Source organism: Sebastes umbrosus, chromosome 13, assembly GCF_015220745.1.
Source record: "Sebastes umbrosus isolate fSebUmb1 chromosome 13, fSebUmb1.pri, whole genome shotgun sequence".
In the NCBI taxonomy this organism is placed as follows: domain Eukaryota; kingdom Metazoa; phylum Chordata; class Actinopteri; order Perciformes; family Sebastidae; genus Sebastes; species Sebastes umbrosus.
The window spans coordinates 11,505,726-11,532,356 of record NC_051281.1 but is presented as its reverse complement, the minus strand read 5'-3'; the positions used below and the strand labels follow the sequence as shown (position 1 = coordinate 11,532,356).

At 39.1% G+C, this 26,631-nt stretch overlaps 1 protein-coding gene across 2 annotated transcripts in view; it reads left to right on the top strand.

Annotated features, from left to right (window-relative positions):
* The window catches only part of LOC119500586 (dehydrogenase/reductase SDR family member on chromosome X-like), a 47,870-nt gene that overhangs the window by 1,828 nt on the left and 19,411 nt on the right, over nucleotides 1-26,631 (top strand). The window contains exons 2-4 of one of the 2 annotated variants that reach the window (XM_037790394.1): nucleotides 11,935-12,191; nucleotides 14,213-14,320; nucleotides 24,762-24,830. In XM_037790394.1, coding sequence (XP_037646322.1) covers nucleotides 12,086-12,191; nucleotides 14,213-14,320; nucleotides 24,762-24,830 — 283 coding nt within the window. In that variant the 5' untranslated portion in view covers nucleotides 11,935-12,085. The remainder of the gene's footprint in view (nucleotides 1-11,934; nucleotides 12,192-14,212; nucleotides 14,321-24,761; nucleotides 24,831-26,631) is intronic. The other variant, XM_037790396.1, reaches the window with a different exon arrangement.

Genomic DNA, 26,631 nt, shown 5'->3' with positions numbered 1-26,631 from the left:
CTCGATGTAACGTGAGGATGGCCTTTTTACAGAGGAAAAAGCGTGACTTATGAGTCCCTTATAAGATATTGCTGATTGCTGAATGATATTGGCTGACTGCAGTTCACACTTAGCCACCTTTTTAAAGGAACGCCACATCCACCTTAAACACCTCAGAGGATTTAAAGAGTCGAGCATTTCCCATCTTTCTCACTCAGAGAGAAAGTGCAAATTTAGGCTTAAAATCTTTAAACCTTCTTATTTTGAGCTACGGGCGCCACGATATTTAAAAATCCATGCTGGATGCAGCCGCGAGGAAGGAACCCCGCAGCCTCCTAAACTGTTGTGTGTTTCTCCTGCGGAGAAAAAGGAGAGAAGTCTGGTGGGATGGGAGATGCCCTCTTTGACCGCACTACAAAATGATTCCTGTCAGACATGAGTAGATATGCAACACACACACACACACACTCAACACACACACACACAAACAGAGGCTGTAAATGACAGTCCAGACTCTATCAGCCCCAGTAATGACATAAAGAGTGAGAGCAAAAAGGGATACGACAACTGCTTCAACTGTTGGTGTCTGTCTGTTTAAACCGGTGCCCTGGATTGTCTCTGTGTGTGTGTGTGTGTGTGTGTGTGTGTGTGTGTGTTAAGGTGGAAAGAAGGGAAAAAAGCTGTGTTTGAGCGACTGTTTGTGCAGTTTGTTAGAGAAGAAAGGCGGTGTGTGTGTGTGTGTGTGTGTGTGTCAGCGTGGGAGGGGGTTAAACACTGACATGCTCCAGAATGACAGATGAAAAAAAAGTGGAGCAGGGAAGGCTCAGAGGGACTCAGCATGGGAGACAGGTGTGTGAGTGTGTGTGTGTATGTGTGTGTGCCTTTGCATGCATACATGAGCATGACTGAAATTCACTCAAGTTTATTGAAAATGTTTTCCTTCATTAAATACACGTGTAAATATTGCAGTGTGCTAACTGTGTAATGGTTTTGTACGTGTGACCTAAAAAGTTAATTAAACAATAATTGTAATCATTCACACATTGAGGAAATTTGTTAAAATTACACTGAACACATTTTACTATAATTTTTCCAACTTTTACTGCTCTAGAAGTATTTCTTTTCCAACACGTTCTCATCTCAACTCGTCACATACCAGTTATCCCCCTTGGTGTCATTTTATTTTTGGCATCAAAATCACTATAGTTAGGTTTAGGAAAAAACGACATGGTCGGACTTAAAATTACTACGTTTGTACAGTGAAAATGACACTGAACGTTGTGAACAGGGGACACGAACGCACAGCTGATTGTAACGTGACGCACGGGACACAAACAGCGGTCTTCTGGATGAAAGCCTTGTGTTTGTTGGACCCATCCACCTCCCCTGCCGCCTGCCCTGTGTGTCTTTTCGCTCTTTACGTAACCACACTCCTGGTGCACTTTCTTGGAGCCTTTACTGTTGCTGCACATTGTAGTTAATGGATTGCCTTGTATGTGTCATACCGGCGCTAACGGGTGACTTGTGCGGTGGGACCAAACGCAGATGGTCGTGACAAAGCCTCGGTATTGGACGGAATGAGAACGGCAGTTTTTTCTTGTTTTCCTGTTATCTTTTTTTGTCCTAACTCAAATACAAGTAATTTATCCCACAAACCCAGCATAGAAATACCAGGTGTGATGCTTCTATATGTGGGAGGCAGGCAGCCACCGTTCTTTCATAGTGTTTGTATGTTAATACACCTTGATAGATCCAAACTCTATTGAGATTGAAGTCATAAAATATGTAGGGATAAAAGTAAATTATTGAAGCCCGAGGCAGTGGAGAGGGGATTTGTTATCCCATTCTGGCCTCACAATGTTTATAAACTGTACATGACAAAGTGTGTGTGTGTATTGCCTTCATAAATATAGATATCACAGTTCCCCATCATCAAACTATAAATGTGACTGTAAAGGTCAGGATTTTCTATTCAGGTTGCTGAGATGTGGCGTTTAAAGGGGACATATCGTGCTCATTTCCAGGTTCATATTTGTATTTTATGGTTCTCGAGCTGAGGGCGATATATTATAATGCGGCCGATATATTATAATGAGCCTGCATGGGACATAGGAAGGGGAGAAAAATCTGAATGGCTTGAATCACATGTTTTCTGATTTAGGCAGCCCACAAAAAACTGACTGGGTTGTCTTATTTCACAATTTGTGATTTGATAGGCTCTCCAGATACCCAAATGTATGAGCAAAAGCACTGGAAAAGTGAGTTTTTCATGAAATGTCCTCTTTAAGGTCAGAGCAGAGCTGCATCAACATCTGACGGTGAAAGAAACACATTCAATAATGCTTTTCTTTGGCATTCATTGTGAATAATTCATACTTTTGTATATTTCCATTTTCAATATTATGACCTTCAAGTGTTGAACAGATGCAAATAGGCCTATTTAGCATACTGATGGTTAATTTAGCTACTCTGTCCTTAACAAGAACATATACAAATTCTAGCTACAAAATAATGAAAATATCATATACTTGCCTAATGAAATTATGAAAAACTTACAAAAAGAAATCAGAAAACCTAAAAAGTTGCAGTATTTCGAAAAGGATGCTAATTAAACTTTAACAATACAGCATCTGGATCTATGTGAGCTCATTTCTTACTTGGAGGTCAGAGGTCAGGGTCAATAGTACTGGAGCTGGAGGGTCAGTGTCTCGCTCAAGGGCACTTCAGTGTGGATACTTAATGGCCAAGACACTTGAACATAGCTCGTTAAGTAAAAGCAGGGTCTCCATGGTTACTGTATGTAACATGCTATTTAAACAGTAGTTAAACAATAGTTAAACAAGGTTGAAATATGAATTGCGCTCCCAGTAGACTGCTTTTCCCTGAAGGATACTCTGCTTTTCACCAGGTAACACCCATAATAGCCTTTGCATGATTTAAATAATGTAATGGGTAATTAAAAAAAAAGACCTATTTTAGACAGTTTCAATACTATCACAATAATGAGCAGCTTATATGATATTTGAAATGTTTGAAAGATGTTTTAAAAGGATTTAAATATTGTGCAAAGTGAAGTAGGAAAATAAATTAAGGATGGTGTGGTTGTGAAATGTAAATTGTAAAGCAAATGTAAAGTATATAATTAAAAAAAAGAGTAAATGGATTTGAATTGAAGTTATATTCTTATTATTGGCATTTTTTGAGTTCAGTTTTTGTGTGTGTTTCTCTGTTTCGAAGACCCTCTAGTGACAACATTCATCCTCCTAGACCCTAATCCTAACCTCGTAGTTGTGTGATCATTCAAGTGAATCACATTTAATTAATTGAGTTAACATTTATGAATTTCATTATTACCTTGAGGTTATGTTTGTTTGTTTGTCTGTTAGTGAGCAGGATATCTCAAAAACCTGTTCTGACTGTAATGAAATCTTGCAGAGAGTTAGACCAACGAATTAGAGACCAGCATTGGGAACAGATCCATGTCCATGTCCAGGAATTTTAACAAGGCTCTCTTAACATTGTGAGTGTTTTTACCTTTTCACATGAACTAATGTACTGGGACAAGTATCACATAGTTGTGGTACCACTGTTTGTATTTTAATACATATCCAGGAGCAGATTAAAATTAAAACGTTTTCTCTCATTAATAAATTTAGATTTTCCAGCCTCAGTGGAGGTACTTACTCCTTAGTGGAACCCAAATGATAAATCTTCTGAATTTAGTTTAGTTTAGAAACAGTGACATAGTATGTCCACAAAAAAAACACTGACAAGTGTATTTTTTTAAATAAAGTAAATTGTCTTTATCAGTATTTTATCAGAGTTTTTGAGGTTTCAACCTCAAACCTCCCTGGGCTCTACTACTTAACATTTACTCACCCTAACAAGTGGCAGGTAAAGAGACAGAGGACTGACTGGTATTCAGATATTCATGCTTTGATATAGTGCAGATTTTTTAGGTTGAACACCCACTTTTTCTCTCTCTGCAATGCACACTTGTTGTGATTTTTGGATTTTCTCACCCATCATCATGCCTGGGGCGTCCTGTTGCACGTCATCCCCCTTGTCTCTCTCTTCTCTTTTCCAAACAGCCAGTACTAATAGCCAGTGCTATCAACCAGTGCTCTCATCAAGGCAAGCAATTCCCCCAAAAAACACTTTAAAAAGCCTCCCTAGCCTCCCTTAAGCTAATCCTTATTCCAACCAAGTTTGAATCCTCAATGAAGCTTGGTCAGGATGACCTGACGTCACAATTATGCCCTCACTCTGATGGTCTAAAACACAAATTGGCTCTCAGAAAGACAGAAGCACTACACACACACACACGCACACACACGCACACACACACACACACACACACACACACACACACACACACACACACACTCACACACCCCTCAAAGCCATAAAAATAGATTGTGAGTGACTCAGCCGTTATGTAAAGTCCATCTCTGATAGGGCCGCCTGGGGCTGTTTATGTCAGTTTAGCTTGACGGCGCTGGAGCTGAGGTGACACGTGTCTGCTGTGTCCGAGTTTCAATACACACACACACTCACACACACACGCACACACACACTTTTCCCTGAATATGCGTGCGAGCCTCTCCTCCCCTCTCACTCTTCCTTCCTTTTTCCTCCTCTAAGCCGACATTCCCCAGCGTGTGTCCCCCGATGGACAAAGATGTGATACAGTCAGCGTAATGGACTCCCTCCAGCCCAAACAGCGTACATTATTAGCACTTCAGCGCTGCAGACTGGGAGGGGAAACACCCAGTTAGACATGAATCACATCCGCCATCCCTCCGGCCAGGTGGACAGTTCAATCAATACTGGTAAACATGAGCAAACCAGGACTTGACTCTAAAGCAGTAGCTTGTTGTTGTCTTCATTAAACATCAGATCTGGTCCTGTCTATATCGTAAAACAGATGTGATGTTTGATTTTATATTTATCATCTGCATGGTTTCTTATGGGAAAACTTGAACTTGTATTAATTATAATGTTTTAATCATCTTCCATGCAAATATGTTTCCTCTTATTAACCTGCACCAACTTTTCCCTCCTCACTATGAAATTCATGGGGAGTGTTTTTGAATAATTGGGAAGGCCTTAGTTCAATATTCATTCATTCATTTAAATATCTAAATTTAGCCAAAAGTGTTGTTTGCCACCCAATAACCCACACCGGTCCAGCTCTCATCTGCTGTGGCTGAAGGTGGGTGAAGGATATGAATATTAGTGGAGACTTTGTATTAAATGCTGTAATGATTTTACTGTCATACCACTAATAGAGGTCAAAGGACCACTTTGAAAATCACCATGCCAATTTTCCCTCGACAAAATTTGGCCTAACTATAGAGCGTTATTTAGCCTCCTGGATAATGGATTCCTTAGGTTTTCTAGTTCCATATTATACCAGTACCTTCACTCTAGCTTTAAGACTTTAAGAGTAATTGTCGGCGATCCCGCGGGTCTCAGAGGGTTTGATAATTATTTTTTCAGGGGTGCTGAGAGGATTTATGTGTGCCCCTAAAAAGAGTTTAAAATTGCCACTGTTCAGGAGGGTGATATCTGATTTCATTTTCTTTGACACAATCACACACCCGCAACAAAACGTGTGAGTGTGTGTGTGTTTATGTGACTGCATGACTGAGCTGAGGCATCGGTGCTGTCGGGTTAAACAGGGGTAGGTGAAGGGCTTGGAGCCAACGAAGCAAAACACACACACACACACCATCTTAAAGTCTCGCTGTGTGCACACAGCCCTGCAGTAAGAGACAGAAAGAGGGAAAAAAAAGCAGCAGAAGGAGACAGAAAGTGAGAGAGCGAGAGACGAAAGAGTCTCCTTACAGTCCTGTCTCAGTGACAACAGGTTTTAGACAGAAACAGAAGCACACACACTGACTCACACTGTTAAATTAAATGTGTTGAATACTGTGTGTCTATGTTTGTGTGTGTGTGTGTGTGTGTGTGTGTGTTGCACGGAGTTAATGACAGACTTAATTGGTGCAGGCAAATATCCCTCCCACTGCTCCTCATTCTACATGTACTAATGGAAAGGATCCACTCCCTGAAGACAGTGAGGAGGAGCAGGGATGTATTTGATGAACACACACACACACGCACAGACACAGATTTTTGTCCCCCACATGATGAATTAATAGCACACACAACTTGCATGCATAATACTGAAATGTCTGCACAATAATGCATCTACAGACACATGAAAATAGAGATTTTTTCTATACATTTTGAGGTAAATATTGGGGTAATTTGGCAGTAATTCCAAATAGGTTATTTGCTAATTATCACCTAATTACCATGAAATTTGTGGACCTGTAAAATGAAGTGTTACCTTTCCTCCTCTTTTTCAAACAAACAAAACACGGCGACATGATTCACATACTTTACGTCAACAGTGATATCCTGTTTCTTCACCTTCTTCACACTTACAGCACGTACAGACAGGCAAACACCTGCTGCTGTTCACACGCACCAGATATACTCACACAGACACACAGACACACAGACTGTTGTGCTTCAGACTGCAAAACAAGGCATCCCCCATGGGTTTGTCTTTCTTACATGATACAAGAACATGCGCTGTCTCATTAGGGGCTGGACACGGTGTATCCTGCAGCTGCAGATCGTGTGCCTCTCAGACGGAGGAGACGTATCAGAGAAAGCTCTAAGAGAGGCAGCAGCTCAAACTAGGTGAGAAAAAGACAGCATCAATTCACACACGCTGTTGCACTTTGGAGCCCAAATTGCCCAAAACACACCCGGAAAATCCCCTCTCTTCACAAAATGACACTTCACCTGCCGTCTCCCCGGGGCGGCAGCTGATCAGTAACAAAAGCAAAAGTGTTAAGGAACAGCGTGTCAAAAACATCCTATTTGAAAACTGGCATTTTCTGCTAAAAATACCCAACATCCTCTACCTTCTCTTCTCCCCAGGAATAAATCTATGGGAAACATGAAATAAAGATTACATTTGAACTGGCAGCACACACACACACACACACACACACACGCACACACACACACACACACACACACACGCACACACACACACACACACACACAGAGAGAGAGATCCTGTAGAGCTCTTGTCAGCCGGGATTTACAAAATAAGACAAGTCTGGCTTTGCAGCCAGCCAGTGGTTGTCATATAAGACTTGGTGACTGTTGGTTGGAGCTATTCTGATGCTGTTCAAATGTTATTTACATCACACACCCTCCTGTCATGTCCAGTTCCCAGCATGTCTCCTGTGCGCACGTCTTCATTTGTGTGTGTGTGTTTGTGTGTGTGTGTGTAAAAGGACTGTCTCCCTGATGTCCCATCAGCCCAAATAATCATCCCATAGTCATGCGTGAGATGCGATTTCCGTTAAACAATAGCAGGCCAGCTCGCCTCGCTGACCCCCCAACCTCTCATGCTGCGGCAGAACAAACACACACGTCCTCTCAGCTTGCTTTAACAGCGACACATGCACGTTTAAATACACACACAGCCTCCGTGGCTCAGCCTCCGTCAGGGCGACGGCGGTTGTGATGAGTCAGTCTCTTTATGTTGCTGCTCATTTAACCGCCTCCTAAGCAGACTTTAATAACTGAGGCCAACTGCTTGTCAGCGCAGCCTGACCTTAACTATTGGATAGTGGGCAAGACGCAGACTAATACTAATGATTTCCCTGCCAAAAGAATAAAAGGAAGTGATTGTGAGTGCCCCAGACCTGTCTTTAACAGAAATGATTGTAATTTAGTTGAGAAGAAGGACATGGAGAGTTTGGGTGGCCTACTTTGAGTGCCAGTGATAATGCAGCTGCCCTGCTACCCAAACACACTCCATCACAGCAGTAGACGTCTGTTCACATCTGTGTTGTATAAACTAGAACGTAGCTCCTATATTGTGTTATTGTGTGTGTGTGGTAAAGATAATGATGTTCTGATTTTGTCTCGTTCTTTTGGGCCAAACATTTTAAGTCCTGTGGTGTGAGATAATCACCTGTCAATCAAATGTTGCCTGTCCTGTAGTGTTTTTTTGTTGGATTTTCTGTTGGATTCTTTGTCTGTCCAGCCATTGTGGCAAAAACTGCTCAATTTCCATTTCAATCCACCTTCTTTATTGTTGAATAGGATACATACTATACTTTACAGTATGGTGGGAAGTACTCAGATCCCTTACCAAAGTAAAGGTACCATACGAACATGTAAAAATACTCCATTCCAGGTAAAAGTGCCAGATTCAAAATCCTAATTAAGTGAAAGGACAGAAGTATTCAGCAAAATGTTATTAAAGCATCAAAAATAAAAGTACTTGTCATGCAGAAAATATAATATAAATAATATTGCAGCTGGTTATGGTGTGTCAAATTTTAAATACTTAACTGCTGCAGCTTAATCTACAATAATATATCAGAATTTATTGATTTATTCAGATTATTAATACAAAATATAAATCATTAAAATAATTAAAGCTGTCAGATGAATGTAAAAGTACAATATTTAGTAGAAGTATAAAGTAGCAGAAAATAGAAATACTCAAGTAAAGTACAAGTACCTCAAAATTGTACTTAAGTAGTTGAGGTAATGTACTTAGTTACATTACATCACAAGCTTTTGTGGCAGGCGATTCCAAGCTTTTGAACGGTTGTGTAGATTCATTATTAATCAATTTCCACCATTAACATTGTGCTGTGAAGGTGACGCGGTGCTGCAGGTGTCCTTGGTATTTCGAAGAGGCTGAAATAAACATGCATTCATCTTGAAAAGGTTGAATGACAACGTTGCTCTTTTAATCAATCTCTGGTTGCCTCATCAATTACACACATTGGGGCATTCATGTAGCTACTTTCAGCTGAGCTGTTGCTCAAAAAGAGGTGGATGAATGAATTTCATTAATTTTATAAAACCCCAACCATTCAGCAAATATTTACAAGGATGCTCTCATAAGTGTCTTTAATTGGTTACTCTTTGTATTTGATATCGCTGCTCGTGTAATTAAACATTTCCATTTAGGTTGTAACAAGTCTTTTAGCATCATGGCAAATCACTCCAGCACTGAAACAGCTGAGAATCACTGTTCTCCAACAAACTCGTTCGCAGAAAATGCGGCAAGCCTCAAAAGATAAAATTATTAAATTATAAAAAAATGTCATCTTGGCATTTAAGCCCAGTAAAATGGGCCAAGATGTTCAGTAGGCAGGGTGTATTATTGGTACTGATTGGAAGTCATAGTGTGTGACATGAAGTGTCAGTATTATCTCTGGAAGTGGGAAATGAGTTCACTCTGTTACTGAAGCTGTAATCAACACTCTTCTGATTCGTGCTAGACATTTTTATATGAAATTATATTAACTTAATCTAATACATGTAGATATACATGCATTAAACTAGTGATGTTAAAAGTGGGGTCTTGGGACCCTCAGGGGGAGCATGAAGTAATTTGTTATAAATTATAAAATTGTGTATCATTAAAATGTGCATATCTCCAGATAGGGACCATTTACGCCAATAAAACAAACATATTATGTTTATTACTCCCACCCATATTGGCTTTGTGCCAATAGAAACTCTGATACGATTGTGACACATCACGTCAATGAATCAGTCACTCAAGGCGCAACGAACATGAAGTATTTTGGTTGAAAAGTGTTAGAATACAAATAGTTCCAATGTCATCTAGGAGTACAAATGGTAGTAAGCATTATGCTTAATCAAAGTTACGATTATGAGGGGGTCTTTGGAAAAATGTCTCCCCTTTAAGACGTCCCTAAGAACCCCTGCAATAAACTAGTTACATGCATCATGTAGCATATGTTATTTCTTTAGGGAAAACTTTGTGCTGATTAACTCATAAAATCAGTGATTCACAGCTTAAGTCCTATCTGACTAATTATCACAGCAGCACGACTATAGCCTCTAATAAGAGTAGGCGGGTGTGATGGACTCAAGTGATCCCGGGAGAGGAAACCCTAACATCCACCAGTGCAGCTGGAGAGCTGCAGACAAGAGCTGCACTGCTCCAGAAACATGTTCTCAAAGCCTATCCTGGGAAATTACGGATCATAGTAGAGTGTGTCATGCCTCTGTCGTGTGTGACCTCTCCGGCAGCAGTTAATGAGAGTCAGTTTAGCTGAAGGGAGCAATATGTTGGATGGATCTACAGTACAGAGAAGGGTCATACGGCACATCAAGCAGCAGCAACGAGTCCCCTCCATCATACACTAATCCCACCTTTACTGATAGCCTTAAGTGATGGATAGCTGCAATAGATACGCCTTTTTTCAAGGTCAACTAGTCAGTGAGCTGTCAGGACAATTAGTCAATCTCAAGAAGCAGCATGCTTCTCAAGTAGCATGCATCTTATGATTACCAGTAGAGAGCATTAAGCCACATTCTTTGGTGATAGGTCAAACTGCACTTGACCCAGGTGTGCGCAGTTTGTTTGACAGCAAACACAGCCCCGTGATGACAGCCTTGCCTGCTTTCTTCATAGCCATTGGATAAAAGCCAGATTTTGAGAAAAACGTCTCTCTTGCAGTGGTTTGACTCTTGAAAACTAGAGCCAATGAAAATGTGGGACATTGTCTCCATATGTGGGACAACAACAGCTGGGATAAAAATTCTCATTAAGTTATGACTTTATTCTCGTAATATTACGACTTTTTTTCTCGTAAAGTTATGACTATTCTCGTAATATTACGACTTTTTTTCTCGTAAAGTTATGACTTTATTCTCGTAATATTACGACTTTTTTTCTCGTAAAGTTATGACTATTCTCGTAATATTACGACTTTTTTTCTCGTAAAGTTATGACTATTCTCGTAATATTACGACTTTTTTTCTCGTAAAGTTATGACTTTATTCTCGTAATATTACGACTTTTTTTCTCGTAAAGTTATGACTTTATACTTGTAATATTATGACTTTATTCTCGTAATATCATGACTTTTTTCTCATAAAGTTATGACTTTATTATCGTAATATTACAACTTTTTTTCTCGTAAAGTTATGACTTTATACTTGTAATATCATGACTTTTTTCTCGTAATGTTATGACTTCATTCTCGAAATCTCAGATTTTCTTCCCTACTAATACTACGTCGTACATTTGCACTTTGGCCCTCACTTCATTAGACTTATATACTATATACTTAGACTATAAACTGCGTTACCTTCATCACAATGCTCAAATGTTTTGCGGCTCCAGACAAATTTTTATTTTTTTCCCTTTGCCTAAAATGGCTCTTTTGATAGTAAAGGTTGCCGACCCCTGCCCTAGCTAATGGGGATCATTTTTAAAGGGACTGTTTGTAACTTTTTACACGTATAAATCAACCGGGCCTACGCTGTTCAGACCGCTCCTCTGCCTGCGCGCACACTACACACTGCAGAAGAGTTAGTAGCTCTGAGAATATCTAGTAAATGTACAGTGGACATTTGTGCAGAAATAACTGCTGCAGCTCCTCCAGACCAACAGAGGTTTTCCGTGTCTTGTGAACTGACAGGGCTCCGCAGCGAGAAACGTTATCGTCTCCGACCGGGTGCCGGTGTCTCCCTGCGGGCGCAGTTGGGGAACGATAAGGTTTCTTTTCCTGCTTCAGCCCCGGAGGCTGAAGCAGGAAAAGCCAACACTATATCAGCAGTGATTCATGGAGAGACCTTCGTCTAGTCAGCTAATATTACTGCCAAGCAGGTGAAATATAGAGTGACATTGTGGTTTTAGCTGACGTGTGTCGCCTCACTGTTTTGAGCGATGCTCGTTCATGTCTATTTAGAGCGAGCAAGCGCGAACCCGACGCTGACTTTCGTTGGCTTAACGGCCACAGGTGTCGCTGTTAACAAGCATTTCTGATTCTTACAAATAGTCCCTTTAATTCAGTGTGAATGGGTTTCAAAATAGGCTAACTTTCTAACCACTATCTGTCTGTTGTAAATATCTATTAAAAGGTACGACAAGGAAGGAAGCAAGGATGGCCTGAAACTTCATATTGGGACGCGTCCCATAGACCGAGCTGCACTCTTTACCCTCCTCTGCTCCTCCTCTGCTCCTCCTCTGCTCCATGACTACACCACTCAGTGTTGACACAACCAGGCAGAGATGCTATCCGCTATCCGGTCTCACCTTCTTCCTATTATCAGACTTTACCTGCTGGGTTTTAAGGTGCTGTTGGTCCAGCTGTTCAGCGGACCTTTCAGGTTGCCAGGTTGGTTCATCTCTCAACAAGTTATGGTGCACTCATCTCACCGTTAACGTTAATGCTAGCTGAGTTAGCTAAAAGAGATGTATAAAAGTCAAAACATGAGAGAAAGAAAGGGTTATGTTGTGTATTATCAATGCCGAATTCACCCGAAGAGCTTAATAGTTTATAATCTTCTCAACTGATGTTCTTGAATGAGTCTACATTTGTCTGCCATTGATGTTTGTTTAAATTAACACTTTTTATAACGCAGTTTGGTGTATACAGGCAGGGAATGAAATGATCACCTGCCACCTGCCAGATAACAGGTTAATGTTGGCTGTGGTCACCTGCCACCATGACAGACAGGTTTTCCTTATATTAAGAAATATTATTTTTAAAAAGCAATATTAAAGCCTAAATTAAATATATTATAACACTTTATTTTACATGTCCACACATTTCATGGTAATTAGATGATAATAAGCAAGTATTTGAAATTTCTTTGGAATTACTGCAAAAATTACCCCAATATTTACCTCAAAATCTATCAAAAATGACTTTGTTATAAACATTATTTAATAATTATATTCTATTTCTCAATAGCTGATATTTAATACATTTCCAGGAAAAGAATACAAATTTAATTGATATGCTTTATTTTCATGTCTGCTGGTAAATTGATGATAATTAGCAAATAACTTATTTTAAATTTCTTAAAAACCTCCCTGAATCATGACATCAGCTACCAGGTTATATTTGTGTAGACAATAAGTCACACAATGGTGAGATCAGAAGTGTCTTCTATTAGTTTTGGTTTTCCACCTTTGATGAAGAGCAGCCGCTTCTCAAGCCTAAGGGCCCAATTAAACCATTATATGCTATTTTAGCATGTAATTATTAAATTATGTTTATAATAAAGTAATTTTCGATAGATTTTGAGGTAAATATTTGGGTAATTTGGCAGCAATTCCAAAGAAATTTCAAATACTTGCTAATTATCACCTAATTACCATGAAATTTGCAGACCTGTTAAATTAAGTGTTACTAAATATAGTCATGGATTAAGGTTACATTATATATTCCATTATTCTACAGTCTAGTATCACTGACTCAGTGTTGACAATTTTAAAGCGTTCTACATATAGATTTCAGAAGTGGCAGACAAAAAGAAATTAGTAGCCGGTAGAAATGTTCAGTGACCTGCCACAGTGGCAGGTGAGGAAAAAGGTTAATTTCAGACCCTGTATACAGGTACAGAACATATGATCAGCTACAGGCTTGATTGACAGTCCACCAGGACTATCAACCAATGAATACAGTATATTGCTAAAAGAAAAGTGCAGTGTAGCTATTCAGAATTGTACACCAGTTGTGCACTCAATAGATACTGTTCCAGGAGTTATAAACAGGACTTTTATAGGAATATTTTGATATTTTGTGTAGTTGGAGATGATTAAATTAACACTAGGTCAACAGTCAGACATGCTTTACAAATCACTTTGTGTTTGATTGGCATTAATTGTTATTAACTGTGATGCAAACTTGACTAGTATTTGTAAAAAAAAGCATAATACACTCAGTTATTCATGCTCATCGTCATATACATACATGAAAACAAACAAGACAAAATGATCATCATTTTGCTGATTAAAGAAAAAAGAGGGGAAAAAAGAAAGTGTGTGGGTATTGTCTATGGCCTGCAAAAAATTATGTGTCCTATATAAAGCTTATTTTGGATTACATTACGGAGGACATATATTATAACAAAGTTATTATTTTTTTCTAGTAAGCCAGCCAGGAGTCCCCCCAAAAATATCTATTTTAAGGACACTATATAAGCAACACTGTAAGAAGTGAAGGGAAATGATTATACAGTACCATAGGAATGTAAAACCCCAGATAAAGTCCATCTGAGTGTGACGGACCATCTACAGGTCTCACTACAGGGACTTCTCATGTCTTGAAATAGCGGCCCGTCTTGAAGCGGCGTCCTTATCAAGTGACATTCTCCCTGATATCTGCGTGTCCTCTTCTGCCTCCGCCAGTGATGCCCAGACAAGATGGCAAGGTTGCCATAGTGACAGGAGGAGGCAGGGGAATCGGCTATGAGGTAGTCCGCCACATGGCCAGGCTGGGGGCGCATGTTATCATAGGTACAGTATCAAGCACCACACCACTGACACGCAAACACGACTAAGGGCAGGAGGTACAACTTTTTAACAGGACGGACGCATAGTAAAACACAAAACAATGATAACCTTTATATTTGTATTGTCTTTCAAAATTACAAAGTGCAATTTCACACAGTAGGCTTGATGCTTTGATAAGTGACATGATTATTCTGAATTTGTATCACATAAAAATAAATTTATCACCACAGAGTGCAGATTGTGTCCCGGTCAGAATCCCCCTTCGCATAGCAGCAAAACATGACAAAGCAATCTGTCAAAGCGGTTGTGCATGCAGATGCAAAACTGATGGCAGAATTGAGCCTCGTCTCGTCACAGATAATGACGCTTCAATCACCGCTAAACAGGCTGAGATTAGTTTCGCCCAGTTGTGCAGCAGTAATACGGAGAGAAGTGAGGCAGGGTGAGTAGAGGACACCTAACTGATGGGATGACTTTTAGAAAGTAACACAAAAGTAAGATAATGAATAAAGGGATTTCCTTTCTTGTTCAGCGACAAGTTATGACAACTTTAGGAGAGCAATGAGCATTTATTAATAGATGATTTTTTCAAATTAACTTCTATAAACTGGTCCCGATTACACAGAATCGCTGTGGGTTTCACTCACTTTTAGGGCTTTCAATCGATAATATTTAATCGCAATTAATTGCATGATTGTCCATGATTAATCACGATTAATCTCAAAATAACCACACATATCAGTTGAAAATGTACCTTATAGGGAGGTTAGTCAAGTATTTAATACTCTTATCAACATGGGAGTGGGCAAATATGCTTGCTTTATGCAAATGTATGTATATATTTATTATTGGAAATCCATTAACAACACAAAACAATGACAAATATTGTCCCATGTTTCAAGGGACCCCTTCGAAAATGGCCATTACAGTTTTTCTTTTCCAAAATTTAGCATAAGTTTGGAGCGTTATTTAACCTCCTTCGCATGGTTGGTACCAGTGGATTCCTTAGGTTTTATAGTTTCATATAGTGCCAGTATCTTCACTCTAGCAACATAAAAAGTTGCATTAATGTGTTAAATAAATTTGTGGCATTAAAATGAACTTGCGTTAATGCGTTATTATCGCCTTAACTTTGACAGCCCTATTATTTTTATATTATTACACTATTTTCTACCTGAAAACTGTTTCCAGCGAGGCCTGTGGAAATTCTAAGTGGGGAATATTTCACACTCTGAACGACAGAAATAAAAACTATCTGCATGGCTGGATTCCAAAAGGGTTGAGTGGGAAGACACAGTACATCTTTTAGCTGAATGGAGTTGGATCCATGATTCATGCTGGTTGGCTACTAAACTATAGATGTATCTCCTTATGATAAAGCATATTGTACAGTGAACAAAACCACATATCATATTAAAGACATCCTCTGTGTGCGCCTACTTAAAAGCCTGTTGCTGTCAAGAGATCCTTAATTAGTATCAGACGGTCAACAGCGCCTTCAGATGCCTCTTGACCCCCCGTTGATCTGTCTTAAGATTTGGAAAAACATCAAAACTGCTTGTTTTTCATCGTTAGAATATATGTGTGATGCTCCACTGTGAGACGATGTAAAGACTTTTTGAGCTCCGCTGGGATTAAAAGGTTCTTATCAAACCAAGTGTTAAATGCAAATTTAAGATTATGAGAGGCTTTTTTTTTGTTGCATAAAACAGGATCTGGGATTGTTCTATTTATTATTTAGTACTATTTACTGTTTGCAGATAAATGCAATACAACCAAGTCTTGTAAAGGAAGTGACTGCTTTCATACTGTGGTTTCTTTTAGCATCTATGTGAAACTCATCATTCTATCATTTTACTGTGCACAGATACAGAAATACAAATCAACTATATACAAAGTTTAAGTATGAATTTTTAAACATCGTGAAAATGTGTTTTAAAAATAGGCAAGGGCATTTATTTCAAATTCATAAAGAAAGTAACCAAACTAAAGACATTAGTGACCCTTTAAAAGGATCTGTGTAAAAGGTTAATATAACAAATAATATCACTAGCGTGCAATAAGAACGCATTTCTTGTTTTTGGCATGTCATATGTATGCCATGTAGACAGTACTGACTGCAATGTAAACGCAGCAGCATAATTATGCTACGCTCAGAGCTAGTGAAGTAGAATAAGAAGCGAGAAAGACCGCTTATGGCGGGTTGGGAAGTTGTTGGGTCCAACGAACACATGACTTTTAATCAGGAGACCGCTGTTTTCTTTTGTAGGTTACGTTTGTGACGTGTTACTTATGTTACGTTGTTTTCCGTGCGTATATTACTTAGTTTACTTACATATTTTAAGCCCAACCATGACGTTTTTCCTAAACCTAACCAAGTAGTTTTGTTGCCTGAACCTATCTGTGGATGTTACCGTAGTGTTGTTGCGTGGTGCACAAAAGACACGCAAAAAGGCTGAAATGTTTTCTCATGATGCGCAGAATGACCTTGTAATGTCGTGCTCTTTATACGTCTTCCTGTGAGACTGTGTTGGTATGTGTGTGTGTGTACTGCATATAGAATCAGCTGTATGAATTAATTTCCATTGTCCATTATGTCTATCTATACGTCTCTCTTCCTTCCTTGAAGTGCCATCAAGTAGCTACTTACCAAGGTGATGTTCTACATCGATCACTCACTCATCTTGTATCCCTGCAGCCACTCGCTAAAATATGTTGATCACTACACCTCTGATGTCTTTTTAATGTGATGCAGTTCAAGGCTCCGTCTGTGATTAACGGTTCAGCCGCTTCACACACTCCAGCGTTTTGTTGAGCCCTCTGACTCCGGGCTCTGAAGTGAACCGTTTGTTGCACATTGATGAATCTGTAAATAGGCCTCTTTTTGACCCAAGATCATGTTGTTCTCTCAAACCGAGTCTCTGTCATATCTACGCTTGTTGTTGTCGTTGATAACAGATCACTGTTGCTGTTGGATCATTTTGTATTCTGGGTGTGATGTTGTTGCCAGTGAGCTGAGGCAAAGTTTCCCTGGAGCAGTAATTTTCAATGCTGATGAATGGTGTGTGCACAAGAGTTAGTTGGAAAGTCTGTTTAGCTTCGCAGGTTATCTGTGGCCATTTGTTATGTGGTGTTGCGAATACGGAAGATAAATCCCCCTCTTAAAGAGAGGCATTATCTCCAAGCTACTTTTGGCTGAAACAGGCTTTTCTGCACAGAAGCGAACATGCACTGGGGTTGTTCGGAGACGTTTGCACGGCCGTTTCTTTCGTACTTCCACATACAACTCGTATAACATTTACTTTTTTTGACACCCTGGTCGTCACGACATGTTAAGATTTAGGGTGTGTGTGCATCGGATCCTCTGACACCTACTGTTACACTCAATGTTTCTCTGTATCTACAGAGACATTTGCGTGTATCTTTGCAGAAGCGTAATTTCCAGTTTTATCTGTAGAAATGATCTGGTCAATGGTGGGACTTTGCAGACCACCTTAACCCTTAGGACACTAGTGTGTGCTTTTGCATAAATGTAAACATTAAAATCTTATCACAGTAACAATCCTATGAAAAAAAAAACAGTGATTTGTCAAGGAACACTTTGATAAACAACTGCACAACAACCATTCATCTGATCTGTTGCCGTAACAGACCGAATCCTAATCTGCCCGACAGCGTGTGAAGCTGTTTATATCCTGATCAGTTAGTTTGTCTCTGTGGCAGAGACACAGGGGTGGTAGGATGGCATCCTGTTTAATTGTTTGTATTGTTGTGCTTTGTTCTTTTTGTCTGGAGGGTTATGTTGTGAGGAAGTGCAGTTTCCTTTTCATCTAAGATTTCTCCCAGCAACGCTCCACAACTGGCAGCTGAGCTAACTGCCATTAGCATCTCCTCAAATGTTCACTCCCGTGGGGCTTGATGTCGTTTCTGCTGCTTCCATTACTCTAACAACAAGTTTTATTCTCTGTTTGTAGTCTACAGTTACTGGGTTTGGACTTGTAGGTGGGCAGAGTGTTTCACTTGTAACAGCTAAACAGGTATTTTACATTTTATATTCTGTACAAATACCCACTTGAAACTGAATTTAGATGACAGAGATGTTGTAGGCTAAGGTGCCCAGGTGAAACATCTGTATTTGTAATAATTGCAACTCCTATTTGGTCAAACAAACATTATATTTTCCATTTTTTGGGGGGCATGAAATCATGTTTTTTTACTAATGCTTTTACTTTATTTTTCTCCCCAGTGGGTTTAGGCATAAATTGTATAAAAGAATAAATAACATATAAATCTGAAGCTGCAAATTAATGCAATTACAACAGAGAGGTGCAGCAGAGAAAAAGGTAGAACAACTTAACTTACTGAGTGTGATTGTGGTCCGTATCTGTTTCTTCCTACAGATTATTCATACGTCTTTAAAGAAATTGATTTCATGGTGCGTAATAACAGCTTGCGCACCACTGCACAACAGTCTGAAATTGAAAGATAAATCTGAGCTGTAATAGTGGCTGTATATTTATTTATGCGTAAAGATAAAAAGACAAAAAAATAATTGACAACTATTTTGATAATTGATTAATCGTTTGCTCTCTTTGTCTTATTCAAGAGAAAACTGAATATTTTAACTTTTTTTCTTTTAATGGAGCTTATTTACCTCCTCACCGTTGGTAATGTGAAAGTGGATTGAAGCCAAGTTGTATAAATAAAATGTGAGAGGAAGGATTGCACATATAATGATGCCTCTTGCATATTTAATTTCACCCAAGGGCGTTTCGTTTTAACATGGTGGGGGGGAGACACATATTAAGCGGAGGAGTCAAACATTTTAAGTATTAATCTTGGATAACGAGCAATTTCATGACATCATCTTGCACTTTAGAAAGTAAATGCCATCAATTGATTAACTGAGAAAATAATCAGCTGACTGAACGGCGTACGCACAGTACCAACATAGTCTGATAATGCTTTTCGAGACATCCCCAATACCATTTTTGGGCTTCGACGCTTCGGTGAGAAATATTCAAAGGTAATTTGAAGCTTCACGGCGCAGAAGGTTGACATGTTCTTCTGTCTGTCTGTCTCCATCTCCCCCGTTTCAGCGCCCAGGACAGTGCCGCTGCCGCATTACTGAACACACATGCACCTCTAGACACAACAATCCGTCTAAGAATAACTAAAAATAAATCATGTTGAATATGAATAATGAATAATGTTGTGGGATTATGCCTTATTTCATGGGCTATTTTGGGATATATACTTCATTATTACATACTTTTATAATAAAAAAATTAAAAAATGCAGCATTTGAATACTGATTTGGAGGTTGATTACCATGGCAACAGTCGAAACTTCGAAGCTTCGAAGCATTCGGGTCAGCCCTAAATACTTTATACCTGTTAATATCACAGCTGCTTGACTGTTTAGAGTCAAGACAGCGAGCAGAGGGGAGTATGCGGAGGAAACGAGGTGTTACGCGTTCCAGTTAGACCAGAACCACGATAAGTAACAGGCATTTGAGTTGGCAATGATGATTACTGACAGGGATCTATTCAAAAACTGGCCATATATGGTGAAAATATTCCCTTTTTTTTGCCCTAAATTTTTCCACTGCAGTATCTGATCACCCCCAAGTTGCCGCGCACGGAGCAGCAGTATGTTTCCATGCTCTTGTCTTAGCTTCCAGGGTCAGACTGCGTTTTCCATTCAGTTCACGAACCTCAAAACTTTGAAGAAAACTCTGCTTTATTCATTCGGAGTGTATACCGCAATGTCAGGGTATCCTTGGAGACGGTTCGAGCAGAACATAAATGAGACTTGAGCCCTGCGTGTGATTGCACACACAAAATCAATAGATGAAGAACTTTTTAAGTGAAGTGTCTGTTGTCTAATCCTATCTGCATTGAAGCTGATCCCACAGGACTCTGAGTGTATCTCCATTTCAAACACCCCCACCGCCTCTCGAGATAATTCATGAAGTGAGAATATTTATGGTGAAGTGGATCCCTCTCTGGTAATGGAGTGGATACATTTTTCAGGTGGAGCGGTAGCATAGTGCTCGCGTGTGGAGAGTTTATGGTTTGAGCTGTCAAATACAGTTGGATATTAACCAGCATGCAATTGTGCTTCAAGTGTTTTTGAGATTTTTAATTAAAGTGGTGTCTTTTGGAGTGTTTTTAAGATAAGATAATGACATTTGGAAAATGTATTATTTGCAGCTGCAAAATATGAATGAATTGGAAAGATTAGAATGACTGGAAAGATATGAATTATAGCATTCATGCATGTCGTGCATATCAACACCAGTAGATCCTTCCAAGAAAAAGAATGAAAATAAATGAATGAAGAAAATGTAAACTCTCAAACTAGGGATGCACCGATCCAACTTTTCTCGATACCGATACCTGGGCTTTGAGTATCAATTAATATTAATAAGCTGTATGCCTCACTGTGTGGGAGAGATTGGCAACATAAGGCCTGACTTAAACATTGATGTCCTAACTTTATAAAATAAAATATAACAAATAAATACATAGATATAAATTTACTGAATTGTTCTTTATTATTAGAATAATAAGTCGTACACCAGCAACTTCGTAAAAAAATCTTAAAAATTAACAGGAATTACAATTCAGGTGTCAACCTTTTTAATGCAGCAACAAATTGGTCAAAATTTAAACAGGAATTAAAATTCCAGTTCATTTTCAATATCCAATTCGGTATCGGTGCATCCTGATCTCAAACTGTAAACTGCAATAGCTAATGTGCAGTATGAATGTCTTTCTTCTTGAGTAATTGAATATAATGAGCTTTATTTTTTGTCAAACATGGACACAATAGTCATTGTGGACTTATGATGAGATCAATGATGTAAAAAGGTCATTTCGATGCATCAGCGTTTGAAAAAGTTACTCACCTAAATATGAAAACAAGGCTTTGTGTTTTCTTTCTGCTAATTTGACATAATATTTTAATTCCCAGACGAGGTACTTTACAATTCAGATATCTTAAATTTAAAATCAATATCTACAGATTTCTCGTCTCAGTCTGTCTCCTAATCTGTGCCAACGTCCCACATTTTATGAAGTCATGAATGAAGGCCGATGCCAGAAACAGCCATTAAAGTGCCGTTAAATTAGATTTATATAACACATTGTGGTATGTGGGCTTGATGAATTAAACTCATAAAGGAAATCATCTTTGTCCTTTTGAAACTCTACATTATTGCATTTGCTATAGCGGAGGAAAAAGTCTCTGGAGGCCAAATGTGTTACATGATACTTGATGAAATTTATCAGAGAAGTCAGTCATGCTGCTGTGACGGGTGTTTTCCAGTCCTATTAAATAAGAGGTGTACAGATTTACCAGATTGTGCACATCCTTTTACACCAATAAACCAGGTCTGTAAATTATGAGAAATTGCCGTCTTCTTAAACTGTCCGACATCAAGAATGGGTAGCAGAAAAATAAAAAAAGGTCAGAACTAGCCATGCAGGCTTAACACAGCTCTCTGCCCTGCAATTTTTTTTTTTTTATCTTTACAAATATGATAGCCTATTTTCTAAATAAAATGTTTATGTATATATATTTTTTTATTATTATTATTTATTTATTTATTTATTTATGTATTGTTTATTCTGGATTATTATTATTATTATTATTATTAGTAGTAGTAATAGTATTATCATCATCATCTTTTAAATTGTGTTGTATGGGTATGTTGTGCTTTTTAAAATTTGTATTATCATTATGTACCATGTATCTGTTTTTTCTTGTCTTTATTGTGTATACATACAGTTTGTAACTGAATATTTCATACAGTATTGTACCACTTATATGGATATGTATGGAACAACTGTTGTTGTTTTTCAAGAAAGAAAGCGCTCCAACACGTAACTCAACTGTTGCATTTGCAGGTTAAACCTGATGAACTGCATGAATTTACTGGTGTCTCCACCTCTCTAATTAACACTGACATGAGATTAATATTGAATTTATCACAGGTGCGAGTATCATTTTCCAAGTACGAGGCGCATGTCAGGACTTTCTTACTCTGTGTCGCGCTCGGTTTATCCATTTGTTCAGCTGCAGCAAGATTATTTAAGTGAATTAATTAGGTTACATTTTTAACCCCCAGCCCAAAATATTTAGTAGGCAAATTGATACCTCGGGGCACATTTTTAATCAGCGGCTATTTTAATGGGGAGCTTTGACCGAAAGCAGTTGTGCAGAAATGTGTATTTAATGATATGCAGCGTTCTCAGTGACTGTTGGTCCATTAAGCAGAGAAGCCTGTTAAAGAGCAACTATTTGTCTAAAAGTATTTATTTGTGCGAGATCGCTGTGATTACTTCCTGTTCGTGTGAACCCGGCGACACCCAGAAGAGCCGCATCTTTCACCGCAGTGCATCAGGGTAAATGATGCTGTGCCCTTGAAAAAGGCCTGCGTGATAATCCAAGATTAGTGTGTCTGTGTGTGTGTGTGTGTGTGCAGAGAGAAAATTAAAGTGTGTTTGTAGGCTATTTGTGTGTATGAGTTTGGGTAAAAAGAGAGTTTGCGTGTGTGTGTGTGTGTGCGTATTCATACAGTGTATGCATCAAATCCTTACATTTGAGAAGTGGGAACCATCTAATGATCGACTAATGTTTTGTCAACGGACTAATCACTTAATTGACTCGCCTAATTATCGGCACTAATTTGTAGGAAGTGAGTTTATGAAGTCAATGTGTCTGTGAGTTTGTCGGTGTCCTTAATGTGTCCATGCAACTAACTTTGGAGTGTTTCTTTTGAAAGTGAGGATCAGTAAATTAGACACCAGTGCAGTGTCTCAATTCGGATACTTCGTTAGCACACTTCCATGTAGTACGCTATGCACACCGTGTACTTACTCGCGTAGTGCGTGAATTTCAAGAAAGCAGTGTTGTCTTAAATCCCACACGGCCATGGACATCACACCGTATCGGCAGTAATTCAATTCAGATGGATAAATTAACCCTATAATGGCTTTTATCTGACTACAGTATAGTGGTACTTGTGAACATGTGTAGTTCGGTGTTTGCCGTTTCAAACGCAACCGCTGCAGCTTCCTCGCCTGCCATTTTGACAAGTTTGAAATAGGTTGGTGTTTTCTCCCCTTCAGCTACGTAGTTAATATGGTGACAGTTGAAGGTGAGAAGTGTTCAGCGTTTCACATTCAACGTTTTGACCGCTTTGATCACAACATTCGGGTACTAAGAGTGCACTGCATTTTGCCATACTCCTCAGTGTGAACGCACATATAAACTGAAAATAGCAAGTGTAAGTACAGAAGTACGCAAATCGAGACACGGCACAGCTCCCAGTTCCTTTCATCTCCATGTATCTTTGTCATATTTTCACCCTCTGACGGGCTCATTTGTATGCAAACAGAAACTCTGTCCTGAGTCAGAGAGTCTGTGACTGTATAATATTTCACCAGGGCATCTGAGCGTGTTAAAAGATATTAACATATCTAAAGTGGTGTATCTAATGTTAAAGTAACGCACGGTGTGTTGTGTGCCGGAACATGTTTATTTAACATGCCTGTTAATTTATAAAAACATAGACATAGGGCTTGGCAATATGGCCAAAATCTTCTATCACAATATAGGTCATTTCATATCTCGATAATGATATATATCACGATATAGCATGTTTTATGGTAACTCAATAAATAAATAAATAGTCTAATAGTCTAATATTATATGAAATAACCACATGGTAAAGCCTGTTTTCATATACTCCTGTGAATTAAATACTTGACGAATGAAAAGTATTTTTTATTTTCTCATTTGAAGAACTTGAGTGCAAAATGAACATAAAAGTGAAATTATAGAGAAAACAAATAAATAAAGGCCTAGCCTATATTGCGATAGAATCAATATAGAACAATATATACAATAGACATTTTATATCGTTTTGATTTGTCATATTTCCAGCCCTAGACACAGGTATACATTCTATTAATAGAGTACATCTATTGGGTTACTTTACTAATGGAGTGGAAATCATGCGTGTCTACTGCGCGCTTGTCAGTTATACCTTGATTTATGTCTCTTATTATTTCTATTTCTTGTCATACAATACATGCTATTTAGAGTTCTGTATGAATGCTATGGTCCCCTCCTTTTAAGACAAAAATATTAACAACAAGGCTTGCTTTTTATTTGATATCTTACACGTATTTGATGGTGTAATTAATTCTATTTTTAAAGTACTGTACAATCTTTGAAACCAGAGTTCTTCCTCAAGGGCTAAATGGTTGTATCAAGAACTCTTTTCATTTGAAGAACCCTTCGTGGAAATATGTTTTTTTTTTACAAGATGAAAGAACACAGAACTGAGAAAAAAAAATCCGTATTATTTTATTAAAAGCCTCTAAGGGCTTGTCAGACCTTGTATTAATCTGTGCGTCTCCTTCTCCTTCAGGTGGGAGGGATGAGCAGGAGGGTCTGGAGGCCGTCAGAAGGATCTGTGAAGAGTACAAAGAGGCCAAAGGTAACATTGCAAACATTCACAAACACACACACACACACACACACACACACACACACACACACACACACACACACACGCATGCATGTACTTGTTTTTGTGTGCCAGTGATAGAAGATAAAGGGCAACGCTGCAGCAGTGCGTCCCTCAGGCTTGTTTGTACAGTTTTTACTAGGCGCACACACACATAGTTGTACACTTGTAGGTATACACTCATACACAGACACACAGAGCTTCCATGCCGGCTGTACAATGCCAGGAGTGTCGTTGGTGCACCGTGAGGAAGAGGAGATACGAGGGAAAAGGCTACGAGAAGACGATGAGGGGAGATAAGTCAAGCGAGATGTGAGAGAAGAGGGGGAGAGACGGACAGGGAAGGAGGCAGAGGGGGGAGAGAACATGACAAATGGGCAAATATAGGAAAATAAAAAGGGGGAAAGAAAGACGAGGTGGACAGAAAATGGTGGTGCAGACGAGACAAACGATTGCAGCGAAGAGATTTATTACTCCATTGACTAACGCTTACAGTGTTCTCTGTGACTCCCATGTTGAGAAATTGACTCGGCTGACCTTCACAGCACCATAAATTCCACCATATTCTCATGACTAAGGAGACTCGAAAGTTTTTCTTTTTTGTACCAAACGGCCTCGAGTCTTCATCACCGCGCAAGGCTCGTCAGTAGGTATTCACCTCGAGGGATGTTCAGAGATTTGTAATAATTATTAATTATTTACCAGCCGGGAGGCAAAATGTGGTCCTGGAGACACTTAGAGCTCTTCTCATTTCTCAATTTTGTGCCTCCTCGCCTCCTCGCTCCTCCGGCTTGTGACCCTGAAATCAATCTCAGCGCTCCATCTTGAAAAACGTCCCAATTCCTAAAATGCATCCCGAGGAGCCTGAAGGCTTTCCGGAGGAGCTATAAGCGAGTATATAGTGGTGTGTCCTTTGCGGTAGTCTTTTCGGCACCCATGGCGTATAAAAGAGGCGTGACATACAGCCTGAATATACAAACCGTGGCAGGACTGTAATGTGATTGTTCATTTTGTATTCATAAGTTGTAGTTATTTAAGATGATCAAACCTCATAAGTTTGATCATCTTAAATAATGCTCTCATAAGTTGCTATTTGTAATATATATACAGAGATCATTAAACACAGCGGTATAACAAAACAATGGACAGCTGATGCAGCTGTGCCACACGTCGTATTTAATTGACGTCGCTTTGTAATGACAACTCCGAGGCAAGGATGACTCATTTTGTTAAATGCCTGTTGCCTCAACTCCTCGTGTCTCTTCTTCGCCTCCTCCGCTCGCATCTCCCGTGGGCGGGACTAAGACGTGAGGAGAGGATGCAAAGAAAGGAATAAACTGGGAAATGGGAACTACCACAAAAACGATTTTGTGTCACAGCCGTGCAAGATCAGTCACAAAACTTTACATGTTTGTAGTTGAGATCGAAATGAACGCCGGGTTCAACAATGGGTATAGTCCGAGCAAGGCGCCGGTTTTATGGGGGTAGGAAGTGTGGAAGGGGCCACGCCCCTGGCCCGATTTGGCGTCGCCGCTGGTGTGATCCCATCGCAAGATGATCAGTAGTTGATTTTAAAGGCAAACTGAAATTTGAGTTATCTTAACTTTTTATGGTAGGAAATATACTATGATTATACCATAGCATATTTCATCACCAGGTATTTTCCCTTTTTTTGGAGGAGTATACACCTGTGGTCAGACATATTTGTAGAAACAGCGTCTAAACCTCGAGCCTCAGTTGTTCCATGACGGGCCGCTTGCACAAAACAAGT